Consider the following 25,013-nt stretch of genomic DNA (forward strand, 5'->3'; position numbering starts at 1 on the left):
ATATAAATGTAGCAGTTATATATAGGATAGGGAAAGGAATTAAAGTAATGGAGAAGACTTCAAGGATTTACTCCATACTTCTGTATTACTGAACCATTTATATCCTATGTTCTTGCATAATTAAAAAAAGATACACCAATTACTACCCTTTCCCCTCCCACAAGAGAAAGTAAAACCCCAATTCTCTTCTTTGTCCATGAAGTCTACTATTTTTTTCCATAGTAGTCTTTGAGTTTCTCTTTCATCTCTAGTCTATGGCTAGACCATTTCTGCTAGTTTGTGCCCAGTTGACTGATGTAGACTTCTGATACTCACAGCTCCCATCTTTCATTATTCCAGTCCCATAGTCCAATGCCAGCTTACTTTTCCTAAAACCAGGTTTACTTCGATCAGTCCTCTGTCCACAAATCTATTTTTTTATTCCCCCAAATGTTCAGAGGGATGTGAACAATGAATGTCCCATGGAAAAGAATTCTGGGGTCTGTTGAATCTGGGAAATGCTGTGTCCAACAAAGTTAAAAAGATTTCATCATTCTAATAGGGGTTAGGAGATTTAAAAAAAAAAAGAAGATTTCTTCAGAGCAGAATACAGTATCTAAAAACTTAAAAATACCAATGTGCTAAGGGAATATTTAATAGAGGGAGACAGGGTGCAGTTCAGAACCCACAGTGAGAACAATGATTTATAGGGGAATCGCTCAGAATTCTTTTGGCATTAACAGGCTTTGCTCATCATGCTCTCCATCATATTTCTCCCACTTCCCAAAATGAATTTCCTTCCTTGTTTCTTCCTTCCGGGGTCAGTGCTAGTTCCTCCTTTGCCACGGAGTTCTTCCTAATTCAGTCTCTGAACTGTGGCACCTGCCATCAGAACTTTCATTAGTTGCTCTTTCTGAACTGTCATTATCGACAGTTTCTTGGGCCTCTGTTATCTATACAATCTGAGTAAGCACTAGGACTGTCTGATAAATAATCTGTACTAGCATGTAACAGATGTTCTACAAATATTTGACTGCTTTAGTAATGTCACACATTTCTCCCAATTCAAATGCTTACCACATGCACAGGCCAGAATCTAAGACCTTGTCACTTTATACTGGCAGAGAAAGCACTGAAAATGGCACTATATTTCTATTGCTGCTGGAACAACTTTCTACAAACTTACTGACTTAAAACAACACAAATTTATCATTTATAGTTCTGTAGGTTGGAAGTCTGTTAAGGGTCTCATTGGGCTAAAATTAAGGTGTTTGTGGAGTTGCGTTTCTTCTCAGGGCCTTATGGAAGAATCCATTTCCATGCCTTTCCTTCCTTCTAGAAGCCTCTGAATTCCTAGCTCCTGGCCAAGAGCTCTTCCATCTTCAGAGCTAACAAGTGCTGGTTAAGGTCTTTTTTCACATCACCTTACTTTGACTTTTTCTGCCTCCCTTTTCCACTTTTAAGGACATTTATGACAACAACGGAGACTAAAGCAACTCCATCTTGGATGCTAACCTCCCATATTGATTTCTAATTAACCCCAGTTCTGGAACTGCCTCTAAGGCAGTGGTTCTCAACCTTCCTAATGCTGCATCCCTTTAATACAGTTCCTGTGGGTCACGACCCACAGGTTCAGAACCGCTGCTCTAAGGTGACTTAGGATAAATCTTGCCCTTAAGCAAATTCCTTCTGAAGCATGCATACTCTTTATGGTAAATAAAACCTGGGAGTGAAATGTCCACTTAAGAAAGGGCTACTGTTAAGTCTCTGTTAAATGTTTCTTTCTGAGAAACTGGATTTGCCAGCTTCTTTAGCCTTTCAACTTCCCCGGGGCCTTTCGGGTGTACATTTACAGAGACCTACACACCGCAGACTACCACCACCCAGCCCTCCAAGATAATCTAGGAAAATATCTTTAACATCAGTTAATTAGCCTTAATTCTCTGGAATTGAGAAATGGACATCTTTGGGGGCTATCAGGGTACTCTTGTCCAAAAATCTAAATTGAGAATTTGCAAACAGGTGATAGCTGCGTGACAGGAGCTTTCTGGAATTTCTATTTCTTTTAAGTACAGAGGATCCCGCAGCATGTTATTCAGCAAATCATTTGAATTTTACTATCCACGTTCTGTTAAAATAGAAATTGCCATCCTTTGTTCTGCGTGTTAAATGAAATAATTATGTAAACAGGCTTAGCTTAGAGGCCTACAAATAGGATTCAAATTCTTGATGAATCTTGATGAGGAAGGTGGGTGAAGCTCTTTGAATGTCAATTGGAATTAATGTGAGAGATTCTGGATAGAAGGAAAGAGAAGCACTTGTCCCAGAATGAGGCTGGAGATAGAAAGTTCCAGGAAAAGGACTGGTTTCACTGAAGCTTCTCAATTAAGGTTTGAGTAAGAGGACACAGGCGACACAAAGGCAAAGTGAAAGAAGCTAATTTCGAGACCCACAGGTGGCAGACAGTGCCGAAGCGGAGGGGAAATTTTGGGAGGTCTTCATAAGGCAAAAGATGACGTATTTCACGAAATTTCCACCCCATTTAGTTGAAGGCCAGATATATTACAGATGTTCAATTACTCAGTAAATAAAAAAATGATTAAAGATGTGGCCAAGAAAAAAGCGGGAACAGAATAGGTTCCACCGAGATTTGAACTCGGATCGCTGGATTCAGAGTCCAGAGTGCTAACCATTACACCATGGAACCGCCACGCGTGTAAGGCCGCCTTCGGCTCTCTAATCGTTAGGGAACCCCGCCCCTATCCACACCCCGACCACGGGGAAGCAAGTCTACTGTGCTCCCAGCGCCCCACTACCGGGCACAGTCGTTCAAGAAATGAGCGAGAAGTCACTGCAACTGGCCAGCTGGGAATTGAAGACTCAGTTTTCCCTCTGAGGTTCCTTTAAGGGTGGAAGTTTAAATGCTAGCACGACGCTATTCCGGGGCACACAGCAATTCTTAGGTTCCGGGCGGGGACGCCTCTCCCCGGAAGTACTTCCCCTTGGGGCTGGGGCCCGCCGGAAGTGGCGCAGCGCAGGGAGGGGCTCTTCACCCGGTCCGGCAGCTGAAGCTCGGCGCTCGGGTTACCCCTGCAGCGACGCCCCCTGGTCCCACAGATACCACTGCTGCTCCCGCCCCTTCACTCTTCGGCCGCGCAATGGGCACCCGCGACGACGAGTACGATTACCTCTTTAAAGGTGAGGCCGTGGGCTTTCGCCTCTCCACCGAGTCCCCGGTCAGGGGCCCGGGACACTCCCGGGGGACCCGCGTGCGGGCGCGCCTGCACTGCAAGGGGCTTGCCTCTCCGTGCGGTTCGCCCTGTCGTCTCCCACCCAGCTCAGCCTCTTCTTTCCCGCACCCCCCGGACAGGGGATCCCCACCACACACCGGTCTTTTAGCGACCTCTCCTAGGCCTTCGCTAGCCTTCTGAGCCCCTCCCTGTGTGTCCTTCTCCCGGCGGACTACCTTTTCCCAAATTGTCTGATTCTCTTCCCCTGGTTCCGTGTCCTCGCCGTTCTCCTATCAGCTGTCTTTTAGGGCTGGGCTCCCCCTCCCCCTCAGTGTACACCCTTCTCGTCTCCCATCTTCTCCCTTATCCCTTCTGATGGGTTCTTCCTTCTCTTTTGCCTTTTCCTTCGGCGCAGACTCCCACTACAGGTCTTTTTCTTGTCTTCCCCCTTTGCCTGGAGTGAATCTCTCTGCATCTCCTCACAACTCCACTCGGACCGCCGCCTCTCTTAGCTTCTTCATCCTGGCTCCAGGACCTCTTAAAATCTGAGCCAGCCAGGGTACCCCCACCCCCATCTGCCCCACAGTTTTTGTGTTCATTAACACACGCCCCCACCGGCAACTCCTTTTCTACCTTCCCTCCCCAGATTGTATTTGGAACTCTCTTGTCTCTGTTGCGACCCAGTTGGTGGGAGGGAGGGCAAGAGGGATTGTCCGTCACCCACGCGCGCACTTGTCGCAGTGACCCGGCAGGGTGATGATTTCCCACCTAGTCTTTTTCTCTCCTGCACTCCCTACCCAGTGGCAATCAACCCAGGGCAACTCTTTACCCCGCTCGGGAGACGGGGTTGCGGATGGGTGGTGGCTGTTATCCTTGCCAGACCTGAAGGCCCAGTTCCTGAGCAGGAAAGGTTGTGTGCTGCACAAATACTAGCTTGCTTTATCTCTATGGACTGGTTGCTTCCTGCTGCAACACTGGGAGGATCCAACAGGAAGGGAAGAGCCCTAGCTAGCCACATACCTTTCCCAAAAGGCGGGGGTGGGGGGAAAATTGTGCACTGTTTTGGTCATATTAAATATTTATTAAAAGATAGGGAAACATGTAGTGTCTGTCCTTGGACAAAACGTTGGAGGGTGTGGAGGGCATGGAAAGAATTGCTTATTGGTTGAGTCCGGAAGGAATCCAGATAGTTTTTTTTTTAATCAGCAAAGATAAAGGGTACAATTTTCAATGAGAAAAAAGTACAATAAATGCTTTTTTGTTCAGTGAACACATTCTCCACTCTAATGCTCTTTCTTTGCTTCTGAATTGGGAGAGTAGCCATCAGTAGTCTGCTGAACAAAGATCATTACCATTGAGGAAGAAGCCATTGCTATTAAAGCTTTACTGTAGAGGGTGGAGTTTTAAAAAAGAATGTTAATAAGCACAGTGACTGTTCCTGACTTTGCCATTGGGTACAAAGAAAGATTGACTTACAGAAGCAGGAAACATTGCAAATCTTGGTATTCTAGGTGATGCTATCCAGGAGTTGGGAACTTGTGGCCTGGAGATTACAGGTGGCCCTCCAAGTCCCCAAGTGCAGCCCCTCAACCAAATCCCAACTTCACAAAACAAGTTCCTTTTTAAAAAGGATTATCCCCTTATCATCATTCCTGTGCCAGAATATTCTGTTATATAGGACGAATACCTTCAGTATCCATCCTCATCCCCACATTTGAAAGTAATTTACAGAGAAAGGAGTATTCATCATTTTACAGATAGAATAAGAGACTTGGGTTAATTTACATACTGTTTAATGAAGACATCCGAGGTGATGTGAAATAACTTGGGTCCCTTAAGACTTTGGGGTTAATTCATTAAAAGGGAGGTTTGTTTTTTAAAATACAATAAATGGGGGTGGTACTCGTAGCCAGGTGTTGTGGCGGGCACCTGTAGTCCCAACTACTTGGGAGGCTGGGACAGGAGAATTGCTTAAGCCCAAGAGTTTGAGGTTGCTGTGAGCTGTGACTCCATAGCACTCTACTGAAGGTGGCATAGTAAGAATCTGTTTGAAAAAAAGAACAAAACAATAAATGGCCCTGTGCTGCTAGCTCCCTTTGAAGTAATCAGTTTAGGACAAGATAGACTATCAGTGTATTTGGTTTGGAATGAGAGCCTTTTTTTAAAAAACTAAGAATATTATTCTGGATTGGCTTAAGGAATTTTAACTTTGAGACTTGACCATTCTTCTAGCAATGATTGAGAGCACAGTTCTTATAATCATATATAGATCTGGGTTCAAGTCCTGACTCAGGGCTTATATTTGTTTTGTGACCTTGGGAAAGTTAAAAAAAAATTTTTTTTAGGCTGGGCATAATGGCTTATGCCTGTAGTCCTAGCACTGTGCGAGGTCTAGATGGGTAGATTGTTTGAGCTTAAGAGTTTGAGACTAGCCTGAGCAAGAGTGGTACCCTGTCTCTAAAAATAGAAAAATTAGCTGGTCTGTGCCTATACTCCTGCATATACCCTGGAGGCTGAGGCAAGAAGATCGCTTGAGCCCGGGAGTTTGAGGTTGCTATGAGCTATGATGATGGCCATGACACTCTAGCCAGGGGCAACAGAGTGAGACTTTGTCTCAAAAAAAAAAAAAAAAAAATTGGCTAGGCATGGTGGCTCATGCCTGTAATCCCAGCACTTGGGAAACTGCCACAGGTGGATTGTTGAGCTCACGGATTCGAGACCAGCCTACGCCAGAGTTAGACTTGTCTCTAAAAAATAGCCAGGTGTTGTGGCTGGCACCTGTAGTCCTAGCTTCTTGGGAGGCTGAGGCAAGAAGATCACTTGAACCCAAGAGTTTGAGGTTGCTCTGAGCTAAGATGCCACATACCAAGGGTAACCAAGTGAGACTCTGTCTCAAAAAAAGAAAAAAAAATTTTTTAATTGAATTAAATTTTTTTGCAGCCACAGAACCTGTGAGAAAGTTAAATTTTTTGAATCTCAGTTCCCTCATCTATAAAAAGGAAATAATACCTGCCTTTCAGGAGCATTTTGAGAATTAAATGAGACTAAAAATTTTAACTTCCGGAAGGACTCAAATAGTAATATGAAAGAAGTTATTCTGATTTTTTTTGTCAGTTTTTGAACTTTAAATTTTATGTATAGATATAAGAGCACTTAAATATTAGTAAAGAAACATACAGCCAGGAACTTCTGATGTGTTTAGTACTTTGATAGGTTATCGTTTAGTTCTGTTATACATGTTAATGTTTATTGTGAGATATGGTGTTAAGGATTCTGCTGAGGATTTCTACTTTTTTAAAGCTCTTACAGGATGTGAGTCACTTTTTTTTTTTTTTTTACTTCAATGCTATTTAGCTAATTTCTTAAACAATCATATTTTAAAGCGAAGCAAGAACAATTTTATTTTAAGATGGTTTCATTGTGTAGAGATTTATTCACTGAGATAGACTGCTTACTGTCTCTGCTTTGAAGAATGCTTACTTAGCAAACTTAATAGTTGAGGGATTGTTGGGTTTGTTTGTAATTCTAACTAATTGAAAATGAAGAGATATTTTGATGGATAGAGTATCTATTTAGACAATTTTTCTATTTTACTATCTCTGCTTTGAAGAAGGCTTACTTAGCAAACTTAATAGTTGAGGGATTGTTGGGTTTGTTTGTAATTCTAACCAATTGAAAATGAAGAGCTATTTTGGTGGATAGAGTTGTCTATTTAGACAATTTTTCTATATTCTTGAACATTAGTCTTTAGTTAAGCTTAACCCTAAGACTTTCTGTGAGGAGAAGTTAGTTTTATTTTAAAAATTTTGACTTTTTGTTTTAAAACATTAGTTCTGTAATATGGTTAGCTGTTGTTTACAAATATTGTGTGGTAGATAACAGTCCAAAGTCACATTTTCTGAAAATATCTGGATATGTAGTCTTCGGGCATTTTCCAGTCTCTTTGAAGGTCAGTAGTAATTAACTATCAGCTGATTGTCAGTAGAAATGATTGTAGGAACTTTGCTGCCTTGCATCATCACAGTTTTCCTTTCACAACTTTCAGTTGAGCAACTCAAGATTCTGCTGAATCTGGAAGAATTCTCCAAGACTTGAGCCTTACTGAATACATTTTATATTAAAGACTTTTGGTGAGGTTGGATTGTGAAGGTAGTTGAGAGTAGAAACATCTCCAAGTTTATGAAAACCAGGATGAAAATTGTCATTCTTTCAGGTGATAATTTTAGTGCTGATATACTGTGTTTGATGCAGTGAATTAAATTTTAGTCTAATAAAGTTATTTGCAGGAGAAGGTATAAAACTAAATATGGTTGAAGAGGTAGAAATTTTAATTAAATGGTGGATTATTATTATGTATATTCTGCTTTTATGGCATTTAGCTGCCTGATATTTGAGATATACACAAGATTAAATTTAGTATCAGGTATTCAAGATAATACTTAAAATTCAGTAGAGAGAGGTTAAGCAAGGGATGATAAAAGTTGTCAGATTAGGAACGTTACAACTGTTCAATGTGTAGATGCTGTTACTTATATTTGCTACTTAGTGTGTTTATGTGTGTATAAATAGAAGTGACTATAGTTATAAAATGCTTAAGTGTAAGGTACTAGTTGTAGTCTAGAAAAGTCACTGTAGATTCCTTTCTTGAACTACAGGATGTGATCAATTTCTTAATTTTGAAAAAGCAGTTGTCATCTTACTGAAAGAAAGCTATTTTGATTAGAAAATCCTTGAATTTGTGTCTGAAGAAAGGTCTGTGAATAAAACTGAAGTTTTGTTTTTTCATTGGCTTGTTTTAAGTAATAGCCAGTAAGTTCTCTTGTGTTGCCAAGGTAATTTCATTCGAGTTTGTCTGCTTATTTATTTATTTTCAGTGAACCTAAATGTAACCCAATTTGTTTTAGTTTCTCATTTGGTAACTAAATAGAAATAAACAGCTTTATTTTGTCATTTCTCAGCATCTTTTTGGCAGCACTGTTCTTATTAGAACCACTATCTTCTGTTGTCATTTAAGATAGAATCCTTTAACAAGTTGTTAGTCTTAATTCTGGCAATCTCGTCCATGTCTAGTTGAGATAACTATTTTATACTATATAAAACATTCATGAATTTTGAGTTATTTTCTGATCAGAGTGCTATTTTTATAGTGTTAAAATTAATTGGTTACATTAAGAAAAAAGTTCCCTCACTGTCTATGATGACATTAAGAAGTTGAGATTGCTGTGATAATGAGAATAATCTTAGTTAAAGTGGAGGTCGAGGAGAGGAAACTGAAATAGGAAAATGCTGTAGTTGCTGTGGGAGGTGGAAGGTGTTTTTTCAAAGGTGTTGTCATCTAGATATCTTGCTCACATTCAGTTTTTGGCATTCTTTGGCTTTATGTGTCTGGGCTCCTGAGTCAGGGATTGATATGAGAGTGCCTATGAAGCAGAAGTATTTTAACCTTTTGGGTTTTTTCTTCTTACCTATTCTTTCCTGAAGTTAGGCTTTTATACTGCAGTGGTAGTGTGGGGCTATAAGTGATTCAAAGGATTCAATGGATTTCCTCAGCAGAAAATCCAGCCTCTGGTACTAAGAAGCAACAGTGAATGTGTCTTATGCAGACTCTATTACTAAAACTGGGATTTGACTTCACATCCAGCACAGTGAACCTTGGAAACTAACATACTCACTATTAACTAATCATCCTATAAAATTGAAAGTGTATTATTTTTATACATTTTGTACATTTTTGTACTTTTATGACCTTGACATCTTGTCTGGTATCCAAATGAAAGCATTTAATATAATATTTGGGTTCGCTGTGGCACCTTTGACGTTCTCTAGTTGAATATATAGTTAGATATAACTATTCTTTGTGTTGCATGGAGTCATTGCTGCCTGGATGATTTCTTGCCGACTCAGCTGATTGAGGAATCCTGAAAGATACTCCCTCCAAGACTGTCCAGAGGCCAGCTTAAATCTGCATTATGGACTCTCTTTGCCTTGTGACTAGAGGGTAGTGAGTTCTCTCAGTTTTTATCTCCCTCTCTACCATACCACCAAATCCCAGTCTCTTTAATAAGGGATGGTCTTATTCCTTAGGCTTTTTTTTATATGCTTGATTTTCCAATCCTGGTGTCTAAATCAGTTAGTTAATTTATATAAGTAAGAAGCAGGGTTAGTAGTTATAGTAGGAGTATAATGTTTCCTGAAATGCCAATAGAAATTTTCACAAAGGAAAAAAATTGTCTAGCTCAGATTGTATATAAACCTGTGTACTCATCTTGATCATTAAATTTAGATAGCAAATACCTTAAAACAACCCATACTGGGCTCGGCGCCTGTAGCTCAAGCGGCTAGGGCACCAGCCACATACACTGGAGCTGGCCAGTTCGAATCCATACTGAGCCTGCAAAACAACAATGACAGCTACAACCGAAAAATAGCTGGGCGTTGTTGCGGGCGCCTATAGTCCCAGCTACTTGGGAGGCTAAGGCAAGAGAATCGCTTAAGCCCAGGAGTTTGAGGTTGCATTGAGCTGTGATGCCATAGCACTCTACCCAGGGCAACAGCTTGAGACTCTGTCTCAAAACAAACAAACAAAAAACCCCATACTAACTGCTTATTTTCCCATTGTTTTTGAAATTCATAAGTATAATATCACCCTGGAGTCTCCATGTATTTAGTTAGTAAATAAACTGCCTGCTATAGAAATCACAGGAAATAAATTCATCTAATCAAAACCTAGTTCTTTAAAAAATCATGAGGTCTTAAGTGGAAGTATATGCTCTCCTTTCTTTGGCTTTGACTCACAGCATGCCAGAATTATTAATTAGCTTCCTAGGGCCCCTGTTTATCCCTAGTAAGATGGGTTTTGGGGGGTGTGGTGCTCTCTACCTTTGTGCCAATCTCATAAATGCAGCTATTAAAGGTCATTGTAGTTTCTGTGATCTGAATGGCAAAGTTTATAAACCTTATACCTCTTATGTAAAATGTGTTTCAAATTTGCCTAGGTGTCAGTCCTGAGGTTATACCCAGTCTTTGATGAAATTATGTAGAGCATATTTCTTTCCCACCCACTAATATCCTTTGTTGTTTTCATGTCTGTTCTTTATGTTTTTGAGACAGAGTCTTGCTCTGTAGTCCAGACTAGAAGGCAGTGGCATCATCATAACTCATTGCAACATCAAATTCCGGGGCTTGAGTGATCCTCCAGCCTAGGCCTCCTGAGGAACTGGGGCTACAGGTGTGTGCTATCTCTTGCACACGCATGTGTGGGTAATTTTTTCTATTTTTTTAGTAGAGACAGCATCTCACTCTTGCCTGGGCTGCTGTGGTCAAGTCATCTTCTGGCCTTGGCCTCCTAGAGTGTTGGATTTCAGGTATGAGCCACTGCATTTCATCCCAAACTGTTCTTTAGTAATCTTTGATGTTATTACCTTCTGAGGTAGTGAAGTTATTACAGCATTGATAGTAATTAATGCCTGTCATTAGTGTCTAGTGCACCTATGATGAAAACTGCTTGTTTAAGACAGGGTACTATATCTATGCTAAGCAGATGATGTATGGAGGTCATTATACCGGTAGAAACAGGTTAAAGAATAAATTGGTTCTGTTGATTGGTAAAGGTCAAGAACATGGTCTACTCAGGTCTCTGTCCCCATCCCTTCTTAAAGATACCCCATCTTTTCTGCATTATTTACTCTGAAATCAAACTTTACTCTATTGAAAATATGGTGTTATTCTTTTTTCTTTTTCTTTTATTTATTTATTTATTTATTTTTTGAGACAGAGTCTCTCTAGTCATCTTGGATCCAGTGATATGGTATCATGGTAGTTCACAGCAAACTCAAACTCTTGCACTCAAGCAGTCTTCTTGCCTCAGCCTCCCCAGTAGCTGGGACTAAATGCAGCCACCACAACGCCCGGCTATTTTTTAGAGATGGGGTCTTGATCTTACTCAGGCTGGTCTTAAACTTGTTAGCTTAAGCAACCCACTTGCCTTGGCCTCTCAGAATGCTAGGATCACAGGAGTGAGCCCCTGTACTCAGCCTGGTTTTTCTATTTTTAGTAGACACTCTTTGATCAGGCTGGTCTCAAACTCATGAGCTTAAGCATTTCACACCTGCTTTGGCCTCCTAGAGTGAGTGCTAAGATTACAGGCGTAAGCCACCACCTGGCAACATGGTGTTATTCTGAATATGTCTGTCTCATTCATCTGACATTAAGTTCTTTGCCTTTTTAGTTGTCCTTATTGGAGATTCTGGTGTTGGAAAGAGTAATCTCCTGTCTCGATTTACTCGAAATGAGTTTAATTTGGAAAGCAAGAGCACTATTGGAGTAGAGTTTGCAACAAGAAGCATCCAGGTTGATGGGAAAACGATAAAGGCACAGATATGGGACACGGCAGGCCAAGAACGATACCGAGCTATAACATCAGCGTAAGTCTCATAGTTTTTAAATTCTGTGAAATGCGTTGTCATTAAGTGAAATAACTGACTTTTGGTGTTGGAAAAAGAGCTGTTTCTTCTTTTTTTGTTTTTGGAGGTTTTTTTGGCCGGGGCTGGGTTTGAATCCTCCACTTCTGGCATATGGGGCCGGTGCCCTACTCCTTTGAGCCACAGGCGCCACCCTGTTTCTTCTTTTTCTTTTAAGAATTCCAGTATTAAGAATTCTTAGAAATTTATTTATAAACATGTCTTTAAAATACATAAATCCTTATTTTGAGTTCTTATTATTTGCTTCCATCATGTGGTTGTTTTCTGATACTAAATATATGTTTCTGTTTCAGATACTATCGTGGAGCTGTAGGTGCCTTATTGGTTTATGACATTGCTAAACATCTCACATATGAGAATGTAGAGCGATGGCTGAAAGAACTGAGAGATCATGCTGATAGTAACATTGTTATCATGCTCGTGGGCAATAAGAGTGATTTACGTCATCTCAGGGCAGTTCCTACAGATGAAGCAAGAGCTTTTGCAGGTTAGTGATAGCCAATTTCATATTTACAGTGATTTTATATTTCTTACTGTTAAGTCTTGTAGTTTTGATGCCTTTCCAGTGAGGGCATATAGGTTATAATAGTTTCAGAAAGGTAAACATGAATACCCTATAAGAATTATTATTTTGAAAGTTTATCACAGCTGTATGGCCTTGTTGCTTAATTTTGAGTTATTAACATGCTAGTATTTTGAGGTTTTTTGGCCAAAAGTTGAATATTAACGTTGTGCTTCCTCTTATCTTTTTCCATCATGTCTCTGTGTTTTATCAGGGCTGCTCTATACAGATTTGCTAAGTAGTGGCCAGGGAGTGTCAGGGACCAACAGGGATGCCCTTGCTTTGGAGTTAGAATTTCTGTTTTGCTTCAGAGAGGATCTGTCAGCCCTGTTTTGGTAGGGACTGTGTACTAGAAGGCAATAGTAAACATTCTTAGCCAGTGAAAGTTTTGCCCTTGCACTAGTGATTATGCTATGAATAGTTTTCTGTAAGAGTTTTTTAGTTTCCCGGGTAAGAATAAAATTTATTTCAAATAATAGAGTTACAGAAGTATTTATTTATTTAGAAACGGTCTTATTCTGTTGCGCGGGCTAGAGTACAGTGGCTGTTGCGCGGGCTAGAGTACAGTGGTGTGATCACAGCTAACTACAATCTCCAGCTTCTGGGCTCAAGCAGTTCTCCTACCACAGCCTTCCAAGTAACTAGGACTGTAGGCATGCCACCACACGCAGCTAATCTTTTTACAGTTACAGAATTATTCTTTTTTTTTTTTTAATTGAGGCATAGTGTCACTTTGTCTCCCTTGGTGAAGTGCTGTGGTGTCATAACTGATAGCAACCTCAAACCTCAAGTGATTTCTCTTGCCTCAACGTCCCTAGTAGCTGAGACTACAGGTGTCTGCCACAATACCCATCTATTTTTTTTTTTTTTTAAGACAGAGTCTCACTATGTTGCCCTCGGTAGAGTGCCGTGGCATTACAGCAACCTCAAACTTTTGGGCTTAAGCGATTCTCTGGCCTCAGCCTCCCAAGTAGCTAGGACTACAGGTGACTGCTACAGCGCCCAGCTATTTTTTTGTTGCAGTTGTCACTGTTGTTTAGCAGGCTGGAGCCAGATTGGAATCTGCCAGCCTCAGTGTATATGGCTGGCGCCCTAACTGCTGAGCTACTGGTTCTGAGCCTATTTTTTTGTTAGTTTGTTTAGTAGGCCTGGGCTGAGCATGTGGCCACTGCCCTAACCACTGAGGTACAAGTGCCCAGCCTTAGTTACAAAATTCTAAGTGATTAACTATGTGGCTGATAGGCATGATAGTAAGGGATGAAAATAGCTGCGTATTTGATAAGTTTACTGTGTTTTGAGAAATGTCATTCTTTACTAATAGTATTTATGTATAACAGGTATTTAATTAATAAGCCAAAGATAATTTATCACTTTTAATCTATTAAAATCTCTCTTGAGGGCTTGAGTATATCACACCTCTTGTTTTAAAATTTGACAAGACTGAAGTTATTGTGTCTTCCCACAGAAAAGAATGGTTTGTCATTCATTGAGACGTCTGCTCTAGATTCTACAAATGTAGAAGCTGCTTTTCAGACAATTCTAACAGGTAAGACTTGGTGTTTTCAGATTATACCAATGGGAGTTGGAAGTTTTAGAAAGGTAATTTAAAGAAATTAATCATTAACTAAACTATATATCATAGCATCTGAGAATGGCTATCATTTAAGAGCTATTACACATATAGCAAGAAATGTTTAGAGTATAAAATCAGTTATAACTCTTGCTTATTGAACTTTAGTCATCCTAGTTTATCTGGTTTACAGTGGGAAAAATACTTTGAAAATAATTCTTTTACTTAGTCTGTGTATTCCATACTTCATGGTCAGAAACACAAAGTAATGTTTAAATGTACATATATAAGGTAAAAATTGAGATCCCAGCTATAGAAATATATAAATTCCCCTTTAAAATTCAGTAAAGAAAAGAGTAGGAGAAAATTTTTTTAATTTAAGTGAAAAAACAAAGTAAAATTCTCTTTTTTTGTATAGAATAAGGATGTCACTTGTAGATAAAGTCAGCCAGGGATTACATGTAGAAAAGTTCAAAATAGTGGGAACCAGAGACAAAGTTCCTGCTGTTTTGGAATGTGAATGACCAGATCAACCTCCAGGATAAGAAAATATTTTATTTGTTTTAACTCTTTTTTATTCTGACTTTATTAGAATAACCAGATTAGGAGTGAATTTAATCTTAATCCTCTAATAAATTCTTTGATGCAGTTTTAAAGTATTTTTAAATTGCATATTAAGAATTCACGGGTGGACGCTGAGTGGCTCACACCTGTAATCTAGCACTTTGGGAGGCTGAGGTGGAAGGATTGCTTGAGGCCAGGAATTTGAGGATGCAGTGAGCTACTATGGTGCCACTGTACTCCAGCCAAGGAGACAGAGCAAAACTCTATATCAAAAAACCCTCAAGGCAGCGCCTGTAGCTCAGTCAGCAGGGCACTGGCTGTATGCACCAAGGATTTACTAAGGGTAGCGGGTTTCAGCCGGGTCTGGGCCTGCTAAACAACAATGACAACTGTCACAACAACAAAAAAAAATAGCTGGGTGTTGTGGCAGGCACCTGTAGTACCAGCTACTTGGGAGTCTGAGGGAAAAGAATCACTTGAGCCCCAGAGTTTTAGGTTGCTGTAACCTGTGATGTCACAGCACTCTACCCAGGGCAACAGCTTAAGGCTCTGTCTCAAAAAAAAAAAAAAAACCCTCAAAACTCATGATTTAGAATATAGTCTTAATACATATAGTACAGTCTTAAGGGGGGGATTGTTGTAAAAAGTCTGTATGGAGAAATGGTTGAATAAATGAGTTTCTAATTATAATGTAACAAATTTGAACATTCTTTGTAGGCAGCACTTAGATTTGAGGTGAACAGATTTTTAGTTTAAAATATTATCTTATTTTACTGTAAAAATGTAGAGAATGAAGCCTAGGAGTTAAGAACGTGGATTTGGAAGCCAAACCTGGTTCTAGTCTGGCTTTTCTACTTATTATTAGCATTATAATCTTAGGCAAGTTATTTAGCCTTTTTTGGCCTTCCCTTAGTCCTAGAAATTCAAATATATTTTGAGGAGTTTTCTTTTTCTTTTCTTTTTTTTTTTTAAATAAGAGCCAGGGTCTTGCCCCCTTGCATTACTATAGCTTACTTCAGCCTCAATTCCTGGACTTAAGAGATTCTCTTACCTTAATATCTGTGATTATAGGTACATGCCACCATACTTGGCTAACTTTCAAATTGTTTTTTGTGAAAACTGGCTTTGCCATGTTGACCAGGCTGATCTTGAACTCCTGGCCTCAAATGATCCTCCTGCCTTAGCCTCCTGAAGTACCAGGATTCTTGGGCTTGGTTATTTCCTTTTTGAGAGAGGGCTTTTATTTATAAAAACTTGGGATAATAATTTGACTTAACTCTTGTGACTTAAAGGTTTTTTGTCTCTGTAACCCACAGAATAGAATGGTCTGTCACTGAGACATCTGTTTTAGACTCCAAAAATAAGTATGAGTTAGTGACTGTAAAGTACTTAGCTCTCCTGGTACATTTGATAAATTAGCAACTAAATAGCAATTAAGGCATGAAAAAGTCTTGTTAAAAATATACTGGTAATATACATACCTATTAGAATTGTTTTCTATTATCAGGAGAATTGTAACTAAAATAACTGACTCTAGGGTTGGATAAATAGTCTTTGGAACACAGTAGGTTTCCTTTAGAATCTTATCTGTTGGGTCAGGTCAACAGAGTGAGCTGCTGTCTCAAAAAATAATGAAGATGGCCGGGCGTGGTGGCTCACACCTGTAATCCTAGAGCTCTGGGAGGTTGCCGGGTGGATTGCCTGAGCTCAGAGGCTTGAGACCAGCCTGAGCCGGAGTGAGTCAGAGTGAGCCAGAGTGAGACCCCGTCTCTACCAAAAAAATGAAAACCAGGCGTTGTGGTGGGCACCTGTAGTCCCAGCTACTTGGGAGGCTAAGGGCAAGTGTATCACTAAAGGAAGAAAATTAAAAAAACAAAAACAAAAAACTTCAGACTAAGATGAGTAAAAGCCAGTTGAAAGCAAAATTCAAAAAAAAAAATGAAGGCTGAAGAATCTTATCTGTCAAGTCTCAGTGCTTATTTCATGCAAGCATAATTTGCTTAAATATGTAGTATGTCTACTTTTTTTTTCTTTAGAACCAGTTGGGTGGATTCTATTGAGTCAAAATGTTGAGTACTAGATTGAGTTCTAGATTGAGTTTCCAGGAGTTCTAAAGTTTTACTGTTTAGCACTTTGTTCCCACTTCCTTTGTAACTAAAGTCACTGAACCTCCCTGATCTCAGATTCCACAGTGTCCTAAAATGTGTGGGTTAAATAACATTGATAGCCTGAGTCTTTTAAGGCCTCTGAAAAATCTCTTTTGAAAAAACATTTTAGTCCTAATTGTTGGGGTATTTTTTATGTCCTACTATATTTCCTCTGGTATAATTTTAGTCTATTTTAATCTTAGTATTTAGCCCATTTATTCTGTTAGTAAGTGAAGATGGGAGTCCAACTCTTCCATCTGCAGTTAACTATTGTATGTGTCATTTGGTGAATTGAACTTCTGATTCGCTCAAACATGAGCTAATCTATAAGTAATGATACATACTTAAAATTGAGCTGTTTTATCCTGAAAGAACATTTGGCCATTTTTCTTAAAATTCATTCTAGATCAGTGGTACTCAACCTTCCCTAATGCTGCAGTGTATTTTCATTATTAAAAAGGGGTCTTGACTCACATGTTGAAAACCGCTGTTCTAGGTTGAACTTTTGTTATTGCTTAATTGTTGATAGAAAGAGAAAACGACCCTAGTTTTACTTATTACCATTTTTCCTGTCTGTATTCTCTATTTCTTCAGCCCTCTCCCTCATTGTTGATGTGTAGGATCAGAGTTCACTGCATATGGCAGCAGACATCTGTATTGTTTGCTGGTGTTAGGATGTTTGTTCCAAGCTTTCTAAACTTTCTTCCTCCTATATACCAGTGGGCTTACTAATGCATAGAAGAAACAGGAAAGAGAACAGTATTCTCATTAGGTTTAATTCTACCTTAAATATTTTCTCATATTAAGGGAGCACTTACATTGTAATCTGATACTGCTGGAAGAAAAAATAACTTTTTAATTTTTAAGTTGTAAAATTATGTGTTAAGAAATTAATCTACATTATTAACTTCATTTAAATAGATCTGTGACGTTCTTGACATCCATGAACTTGACAGTGACTCCAGGAGATGATTTTGCTCATGTTTTTTTAGAGGCAGTTAGCTAATACATGTGTGAACCTGGTAGACTGCTTAGCCTCTGCATTTCAGTACAACTTTTTTTTCCTTTCCTCAAGTTCACAAAGTGGTGTTTTTAATCCGTCTTTCTGTCTCCTTGTATTTTTTTCTTTTAACTTTGTATTTTAACGATTTTTGAGTCAAAGAAAAGTTCCAAAAATAGTACTAAGAATTTGCAAGTATGCTTTACTTAAATTCCTTAAATGTTAAAATTTTACCATACCTGCTTTATCCTTTTTTCTCCCTCTTTCTAAATATATACAATATTATTTTCTGTACCATGTGAGAGTTAAGTGGCATATGCCCCCCTTTCCTATGTACTTTCACTGTGTATTTCCTAAAAAACAGGGACATTGTCTTTCATAGCCATAGTATAATATCAAAATCAAGAGTTAAACCAGGCTCGGCGCCTATGGCTCAAGTGGCTAAGGCATCAGCCACATACACCTAAGTTGGTGGGTTTGAGTCCAGCCTGGGCCCGCCAAACAACAATGATGGCTGCAACCGAAAAATAGCCAGGTGTTGTGGTGGGAGCCTGTAGTCCCAGCTACCTAGGAGGCGGAGGCAGGAGAATTGCTTGAGCCCAGGAGTTGGAGGTTGCTATGAGCTCTGATGCCATGGCACTCTACCCAGGGCAACAGCTTGAGGCTCTGTCTCAAAAAAAAAAGAGTTAAACCACATTAATTTTTTAACTATGGACCTTGTTCAATTCATATTTTGCCAGTTGTTCCTATGGTGGCCATTATTAGCAAAAGAAGGTCTGTGATCAGATGAATTTCACTAAACTGTCATCTCTCTTACAGTCTCTAATCTGGAATAGTTCTTTAGTCTTTCTTTTGTTTATTGAGTGACCTTTATGTTTTTGAAGGGTACAGGCCAGTTACTTTGTAATGTTCAGCAATTTGTTTTGCACTTTTGGCAGGAACACTGCAGAAGTGGTTTCAGTCCGTCATATCAAGAGATTCATGATAATTAGTTTGTTTATTCGTTATTAGTGATGTTAACTTTGATCACTTGGTTAAAGTAACATCTGGTAGTTTTCTCCGTAAGGCCAAGATTTTTTTTAGTATAAAGACTAAATTCTTAATTCTGTGGTTGAAAGAATTGTAATTTACTTAGCGTATTGACTTTTTTAAGTGGAGCTAAAGTTTTCAGGTATTAATTTTAGTAGAGGATGGAGACTCTTAATTAGGGGCCATCGTAGTTTTGTTCTTGGCATGTGGTGATCCTTTAAATAGGGGTCATGGTAGTTTTGTTCTTGGCATGTGGCAATCCTTTAAATATGTGTCAGCATTTCAAATTGGAGTATTTTTTGACCTTCAGGAAAGTTACGAGGTAAGCATGCGGTTTGAAGAGATCTAACAAAGTGAAAGCTTTTATTTGCTCTAGTGGAAGGCCTCAGGCCTCAGCTGTTTTATAGTTTTTGGAGGGACTTAAGAATTTTAACTCATCTTTTCCCCTGCAATTTGGAACAATTGCATATAACTTCCTTAAAATTAACTTTGCTACTTGATTTATGCTTCTCTCAGGTAGAGATTAGGCATATGTCCATTTATTTATTTGGTTACATGCATCTCTTTTGTAAGGCTTGGATCAGGGTTATAAGTATGCAGGTCACCCAGGGAGTGTTCATTGTATCCGTTTAGGTAAGTTTTTGCCCATCTCCTCTTCCTGATTCCCTCCATTTGATTTTCATTGAGTTACATTTCCCTCTGTACACATGTGTGCTGAACCATTATTTCCAATTTAATGGTGAGTACATGTGGAGTTTTTTCATTCTTTAGATCAGGGGTCCTCAAACTTTTTAAACAGGGGCCAGTTCACTGTCCCTCAGGTGGCTAGAGGGCCGGACTGTGGGCCCTGGGTCGAGCCTGCTGCTAAGCAGGACAGGCAGTGGCGGCAAAAACACCCGGTGGGCCGGATAAATGTTCTAGGCGGGCTGCATGTGACCCGTGGGCCATAGTTTGAGGACACCTGCTTTAGATACTTTCACTTTAGGATAGTGGTCTCTAGTTCCATCCATGGCATATATACTTTTTATTTAGGGATATTTCATTATTGTTAGTTAAAGCTATCTTATATTAATATTTTATATTTAGATTTCCCATAAGCGATCTGAATGATAAAGCGCATTCCTTTTCTTTCTAACCTTTGGACATTTTGCAGGGGGACTGCTCAGGAATTTGTGTATCACATTCATTTGGTTTCACAGGAGAACATGCCCTTGAAAGAGGGAACTGCATCTGGTTTAGCAAGTTACTAATCCCACTTCTCCCTCCCCCAATAACCTTCTCTAATCAGACAGAAGATATCTGCTTCCCATTTTCTTATCTTTTTTTTTTTAAGCGACACACCCAGACACAAAGACTTAAGTACTTAAATTCTTTGTGGAGCTTCTTAAAGCCAAGCATACCTGAAAGAAAAACTTTCTCCTAATTTTCTGAGCAACACTTTCCTTTTTCTTTATCACCTTATTGGTGTTTTTATTAGCAAACATCTTTTTGGTGACTGGAGTAAATGCAGCAGTAATCCATCTCTTAAAAAAAACAGTATGCAGTTCTTGGAAGCAGTTACACAACACTGCTCAAATTTCTTGCTTTGTAATGAGATCTCTTTAATTATTTACTTGTCTGTGTTCCCTGAGAAGTGTACCTTTACCTTTCTTCCACAATTATGTATATTTGTTTTTTATGTAAGAACCTGCATTGTTTTATTTTGGTTCCCCTAACTTAATCTTCAGAACAATTTGTAAAGAAGTTAAAGCTTGGGGGAAAGGGGTCACATATTTAATCATTTATACTTGAGGAGCTACCCAATTTGGGATAATAAATCATAAAGAATGAAGTTAATAATTATCTTTATTTTTTATCCACTCTTCTGATGACTGAAGGGTAAATTCTTTTCTTTACCCTTGACATAATCCCATCCCATGCCTTTTTCAATGGAGAGAATCTAAGGACTCCTTATCTTTTTTTGTTTTTTAATTTTGGTCAGTAGCCTGTCTTTATGGTTAACTAGTTTTTTTCCTTGATGCTTTTTCATGTTAGAACCACTGCCAACCTTCTCAGACTAAATTTTAGTCACCCTTCTCTCCCAAAAAAGTATAACAAAAGGTATGCTTGCTATCAGTGTTTTTGTTAACTATAGCCTGCTATTTATCAAACTTTAGAGAAATTAGTTCTCAATTTAAAGAAGATGTAATTCGGTTAATACATTTCTTTAACTTTTTGTTATGGAAAGTTTTAGATATACCAAAAGTAGAATCCTAGTATACTGAACCTTTACGTCTGCTTCCCTAGTAGTTGGGACTGTGGGTGCCCACCACAATGCCGGGCTATTTTTGTTTGTTTGTTTATCAGGCTTGGCCATGTTTGAACCCACCAGCCCCTGTGCATGTGGCCGGTGCCCTAACAAAAGAGCAACAGGCACCCCCCAATCTTAACATTTTCTATCTCAAATTTGTTTTTACAGTTTAAATAGGATCCAAATGATGGTCATACATTGCATGCATACAATGGTTCATAATATTCTCTGGGCATTTTGAAAACATGTTTCTACTGTCTTTTACTTTGAAACTATCTTTTAATTAAAATATTAATTAAAAAATTTTTTTTCAAATGTTACAGAAATAATCCAGTGATAATCCAGATAATCCATGTGGGTACATGCCCTTCTTCTAGAATCATCAGTAAACATTTTGCCCCCCACCCCTTTTCCAGTCTTCGGAAGTAAATTGTAGACATTGTGACACTTTGCTACTAAAAACTTGAGCATTTTATCTCTTAAGAACAAGACATTCTCATATGTAATTATAATACCATATGTCATATCCAAGAAATTTTAACATTTGTACATAATTTAATGTGCAGTACATAGTCAGATTTCTCCAGTATACTAATAACATCATTTATAGATTGTGTTTTGAGTTTTAGATCCAGAATTGCATATTGTACTGATGGAATTATTTTATATCTGGGGTATCAAATAGATAGCCATAGTTTGCCTTGTTATATGGTTAGCAGGTAAGGAATTAGATTTTAAATTTAATTTATATAATTTAATTATGTAGCTATATGTTGAACAGCACAAATTTAAAACATGTATTCCAATCTTAATCTGTGTTTATCTGATTGTTTCCTTGTTATTAAATTTGTTTTGAACATTTTTGGCAAGAATATATTGTCCTTTCTAGGATAATGTCATATTAGGGGACTTATGTCAAATTGTCTCATTTTTAGAATTCCTTTTTTTTTTGTAAATTAATAATTCTCTTTTTAAAATCTCTTTTGTGGGTATTTTTTTCTAGGGAATACTAGGAAAATAAAGATAAACAAGATACATTTTCTATTCTTATGGAGTTTATAGTCAGAGGGAACTACTTTTAGGCAGGTTACCATAATGCCAAATAAAATTTGTTAAATACACAAAGAATGTAGAGGAAGTTAATGACATTTAGTCATTCAATACTTTTTTTTTTTTTTTTGAGACAGTGTCAAGCTGTCACCCTGCGTAAAGTGCTATGGTGTCACAGCTCACAGCAACTTCAAACTCTTGGGCTTTAGCGATTCTCTTGCCTCAGCCTCCCAAATAGCTGGGACTATAGGCGCCCGCCACAACACCCAGCTATTTTGTTGTTGTTGTTGTTGTTGTAATTGTCATCGCTATTTTAGCTGGCCCAGGCCAGGCTTGAACTGCTAGCCTTGGTGTATGTGGTCGGTGCCATACCCACTGAGCTAGGGGTGCTGCCTCATCCAGTTAGTTATTTATCAAATATCTATCGTGCTGTATTTTGGAGAACAGCAGTGAATAAAGCAGACAATTTTGATGCTTAAAGAGTTTTAACATTTAGTGAAGGAGGTGGGCAATAAATTAGTTTTGATGAGTGTCGTGTAAAAAAAATAAGAGTATGTGTAAGTTGCCTATTTTGAATTATTTATTTATAATTTAACTTCAGTTCAGGAGGTCACTAGTAAACACATTATGTTTTCCTTCCATTCTAAGAGTCCTTTGGGATTTTAGCATGTTTATGAAGTTGTACTGGTCCCTGCACAGCCTGGAAAAATAGCTATAGCTAATGTGTTTGATAGTACAGATTTATTTATTTTTTTGTGCGTAGTACATTGTCAATGTGTGTAGGCTTTTTTTTCATTTTTTTGGTAAAGGTAGACTGAAAAAAACACTTATGATTTAAATTACATCTAAGCCAAAGTTTATTTGGCTGGTAAACTTTCCTCTCTGAAATGGAAAAAACTTTTGTTTCTTCTCTTCTGAAGGGAAATCGTTAAAATTATGGTCTTTCATGTAATGTATCACCTTCCTCTTTGAGTTTTTATACTAACTATTGATGAGTTATTCACTCCAAGTATTGCTGTTTCTTTTTTCATTCAGAGATATATCGCATTGTTTCTCAGAAGCAAATGTCAGACAGACGTGAAAATGACATGTCTCCAAGCAACAATGTGGTTCCTATTCATGTTCCACCAACCACTGAAAACAAGCCAAAGGTGCAATGCTGTCAGAACATCTAAGGCATTTCTCTTCTCCCCTAGAAGGCTGTGTATAGTCCATTTCCCAGGTCTGAGATTTAAATATATTTGTAATTCTTGTGTCACTTTTGTGTTTTATTACTTCCTCTTACTTATGAATTTTTCCATGTCTTAAGTCTTTTGATTTTAGCTTTATAAAATCATCCACTTGTCCCGAATGACTGCAGCTTTTTTTCATGCTATGGCTTCACTAGCCTTAGTTTAATAAACTGAATGTTTGGATTCCTCAATTATTGTTTACTTTTCATCATGGAAGCCTGTCACTGTAGGACATAATAAAACTTGATCACTTGAAGCTCAGACCTATTGGTCTTGATCAAATCAAACTAAGAAGACCTTAGAAATAAGCTATCATTTTGCCACAGAGCAGCTTATAAGTAATGTATTCTTCTCTCAGTACAGTGTATATTTCCACAAATCTAAAAATTGCCCTATAAACATAGCAGGATTTTGAGAGCTTGAATTTTTCATTATTCTGAAAGTCAATTTCTAAAATGCCTTAATAGGTTTATGTAGTGTAGTAAATTTTGTTTTTTAATTTTTGTAAGTATCAAAGTTGATTAGAGAAGGGGGCACTTTTTTCCAGAAAAGAATTATCTTAATAAACATTGTTACGGTTTTGTTAGTGGTATGATTATGGGGCCATAAGTTAAACAGTCCTGCCTGGAAGGCTAGGAACTGGAGAGATTGGTGGAATTCCATTTGAGATGCCTCTGTTGCAATGATCAGAAAACTCAAATCATTTAAGTGATCTAATTTCCCAGCAGTAGACTTATGTGGCATTTTATTGCTTAGGCAATAACTAGTTTAATGCTGGGTAGTATCAAATTTTGAAGTATTAATTTTGTCTTAAATGCCTTTAGTAAGTGAAATGCAACCTAGTTTTATCACCATATCCACCAGCAGGCATGGATAATTATTTTAACAATGCTGATATTTGAGTTTTGAAATATATTATGGAATATGGTCCAGTTAAATCTTTGGTTTTGGTATGTCTAAAGAATACAGTGAGAAGTTAATTTCTGCTCAAGTGGTACCACTTAAAGGCATGTATTCTTTTAGTATGTAAAATGAAATAGTACCTTGAGTTTAAATAGAATGCGTTTAGGCATTGTAGAGACTTGAAATAGTTTTCTTCCACTACGTTATTGAAATCAATGGAGCAACTAGTTTCTCATTCAGAAATGTGCACACTAATATTTAGTTTTACTTTCTTGTGGGTAATATTAAGCACTTACTCTGCAGTTTTCTGGAAGTTGTGTCAACTGCAGTGATACTATTCAGGATGGTGGGATATCCCCAAAAATATATATGTGTGGGCTTGCTTAGATTTCTATGTTTTGTAGTTAATTGTCTATCTTTTGCGGTGCTCATGATGTGTGCGGTGCACGGAAGGCATTGCTGTAGTCAGTCATTTTGGTTTTCTTCTGTAGCCATTTTATTATTTTAGTGTATTGGTTCTAAAAGATACTATTATCTATTTGTAAATTGCTACTTTGTATTTTATGCATGCTCTGTAACTTGATTTTTTTTTTTTTAGTTATTGATTTGGAAATATATTCACATTCTAATAAACCATTATAGGGGGATTATTCCTTATGTTGTGAGATTACATTTTTCCTTTGAATGCTTTGGATGCAGCCATGAAATACTTGATCTTGATGAGTAAGAGCGTAGGTCTTTGCATTACTAAGTAAACATTGAATTGCGGGTATTAGTGTGTGAATTCAACTTTGATTTTAGACCCATAGTTCAATTATGCTTTTCTTAGAAAAAGTGCTGCCCAGAACATTAGGGAAGTGGTCTTTGTACTTTCATCCATAACAGTGTCACCAGATGTACTTTAATATAGAACAGTATCACCAGACTTGGAAAAGGCTCCATCTCTATTTTATTCAAAATTGTTAGTAAATTATTTA

General features: G+C 38.2%; 1 protein-coding gene and 1 non-coding gene across 2 annotated transcripts; one reads left to right on the forward strand and one right to left on the reverse strand.

Moving 5' to 3' along the window:
- Positions 1-2,614: 2,614 nt before the first annotated feature.
- On the reverse strand, positions 2,615-2,686 carry TRNAQ-CUG. Its single transcript has one exon. It is a non-coding gene; the product is annotated as a tRNA-Gln (tRNA).
- A 305-nt stretch (positions 2,687-2,991) lies between these two features.
- Positions 2,992-24,686, forward strand: RAB11A (RAB11A, member RAS oncogene family). Its single transcript, XM_003784442.2, has 5 exons — positions 2,992-3,177; positions 11,437-11,632; positions 11,983-12,176; positions 13,717-13,797; positions 22,937-24,686. Exons 1-5 carry the CDS (start codon positions 3,138-3,140, stop codon positions 23,074-23,076), a joined length of 651 nt encoding a protein of 216 aa, XP_003784490.1. The 5' UTR covers positions 2,992-3,137; the 3' UTR covers positions 23,077-24,686.
- The last annotated feature ends 327 nt before the right edge of the window (positions 24,687-25,013 follow it).

Source organism: Otolemur garnettii, unplaced genomic scaffold (genome assembly GCF_000181295.1).
Source record: "Otolemur garnettii isolate 467f Iridium unplaced genomic scaffold, OtoGar3 scaffold00011, whole genome shotgun sequence".
Classification (NCBI taxonomy): Eukaryota; Metazoa; Chordata; class Mammalia; order Primates; family Galagidae; genus Otolemur; species Otolemur garnettii.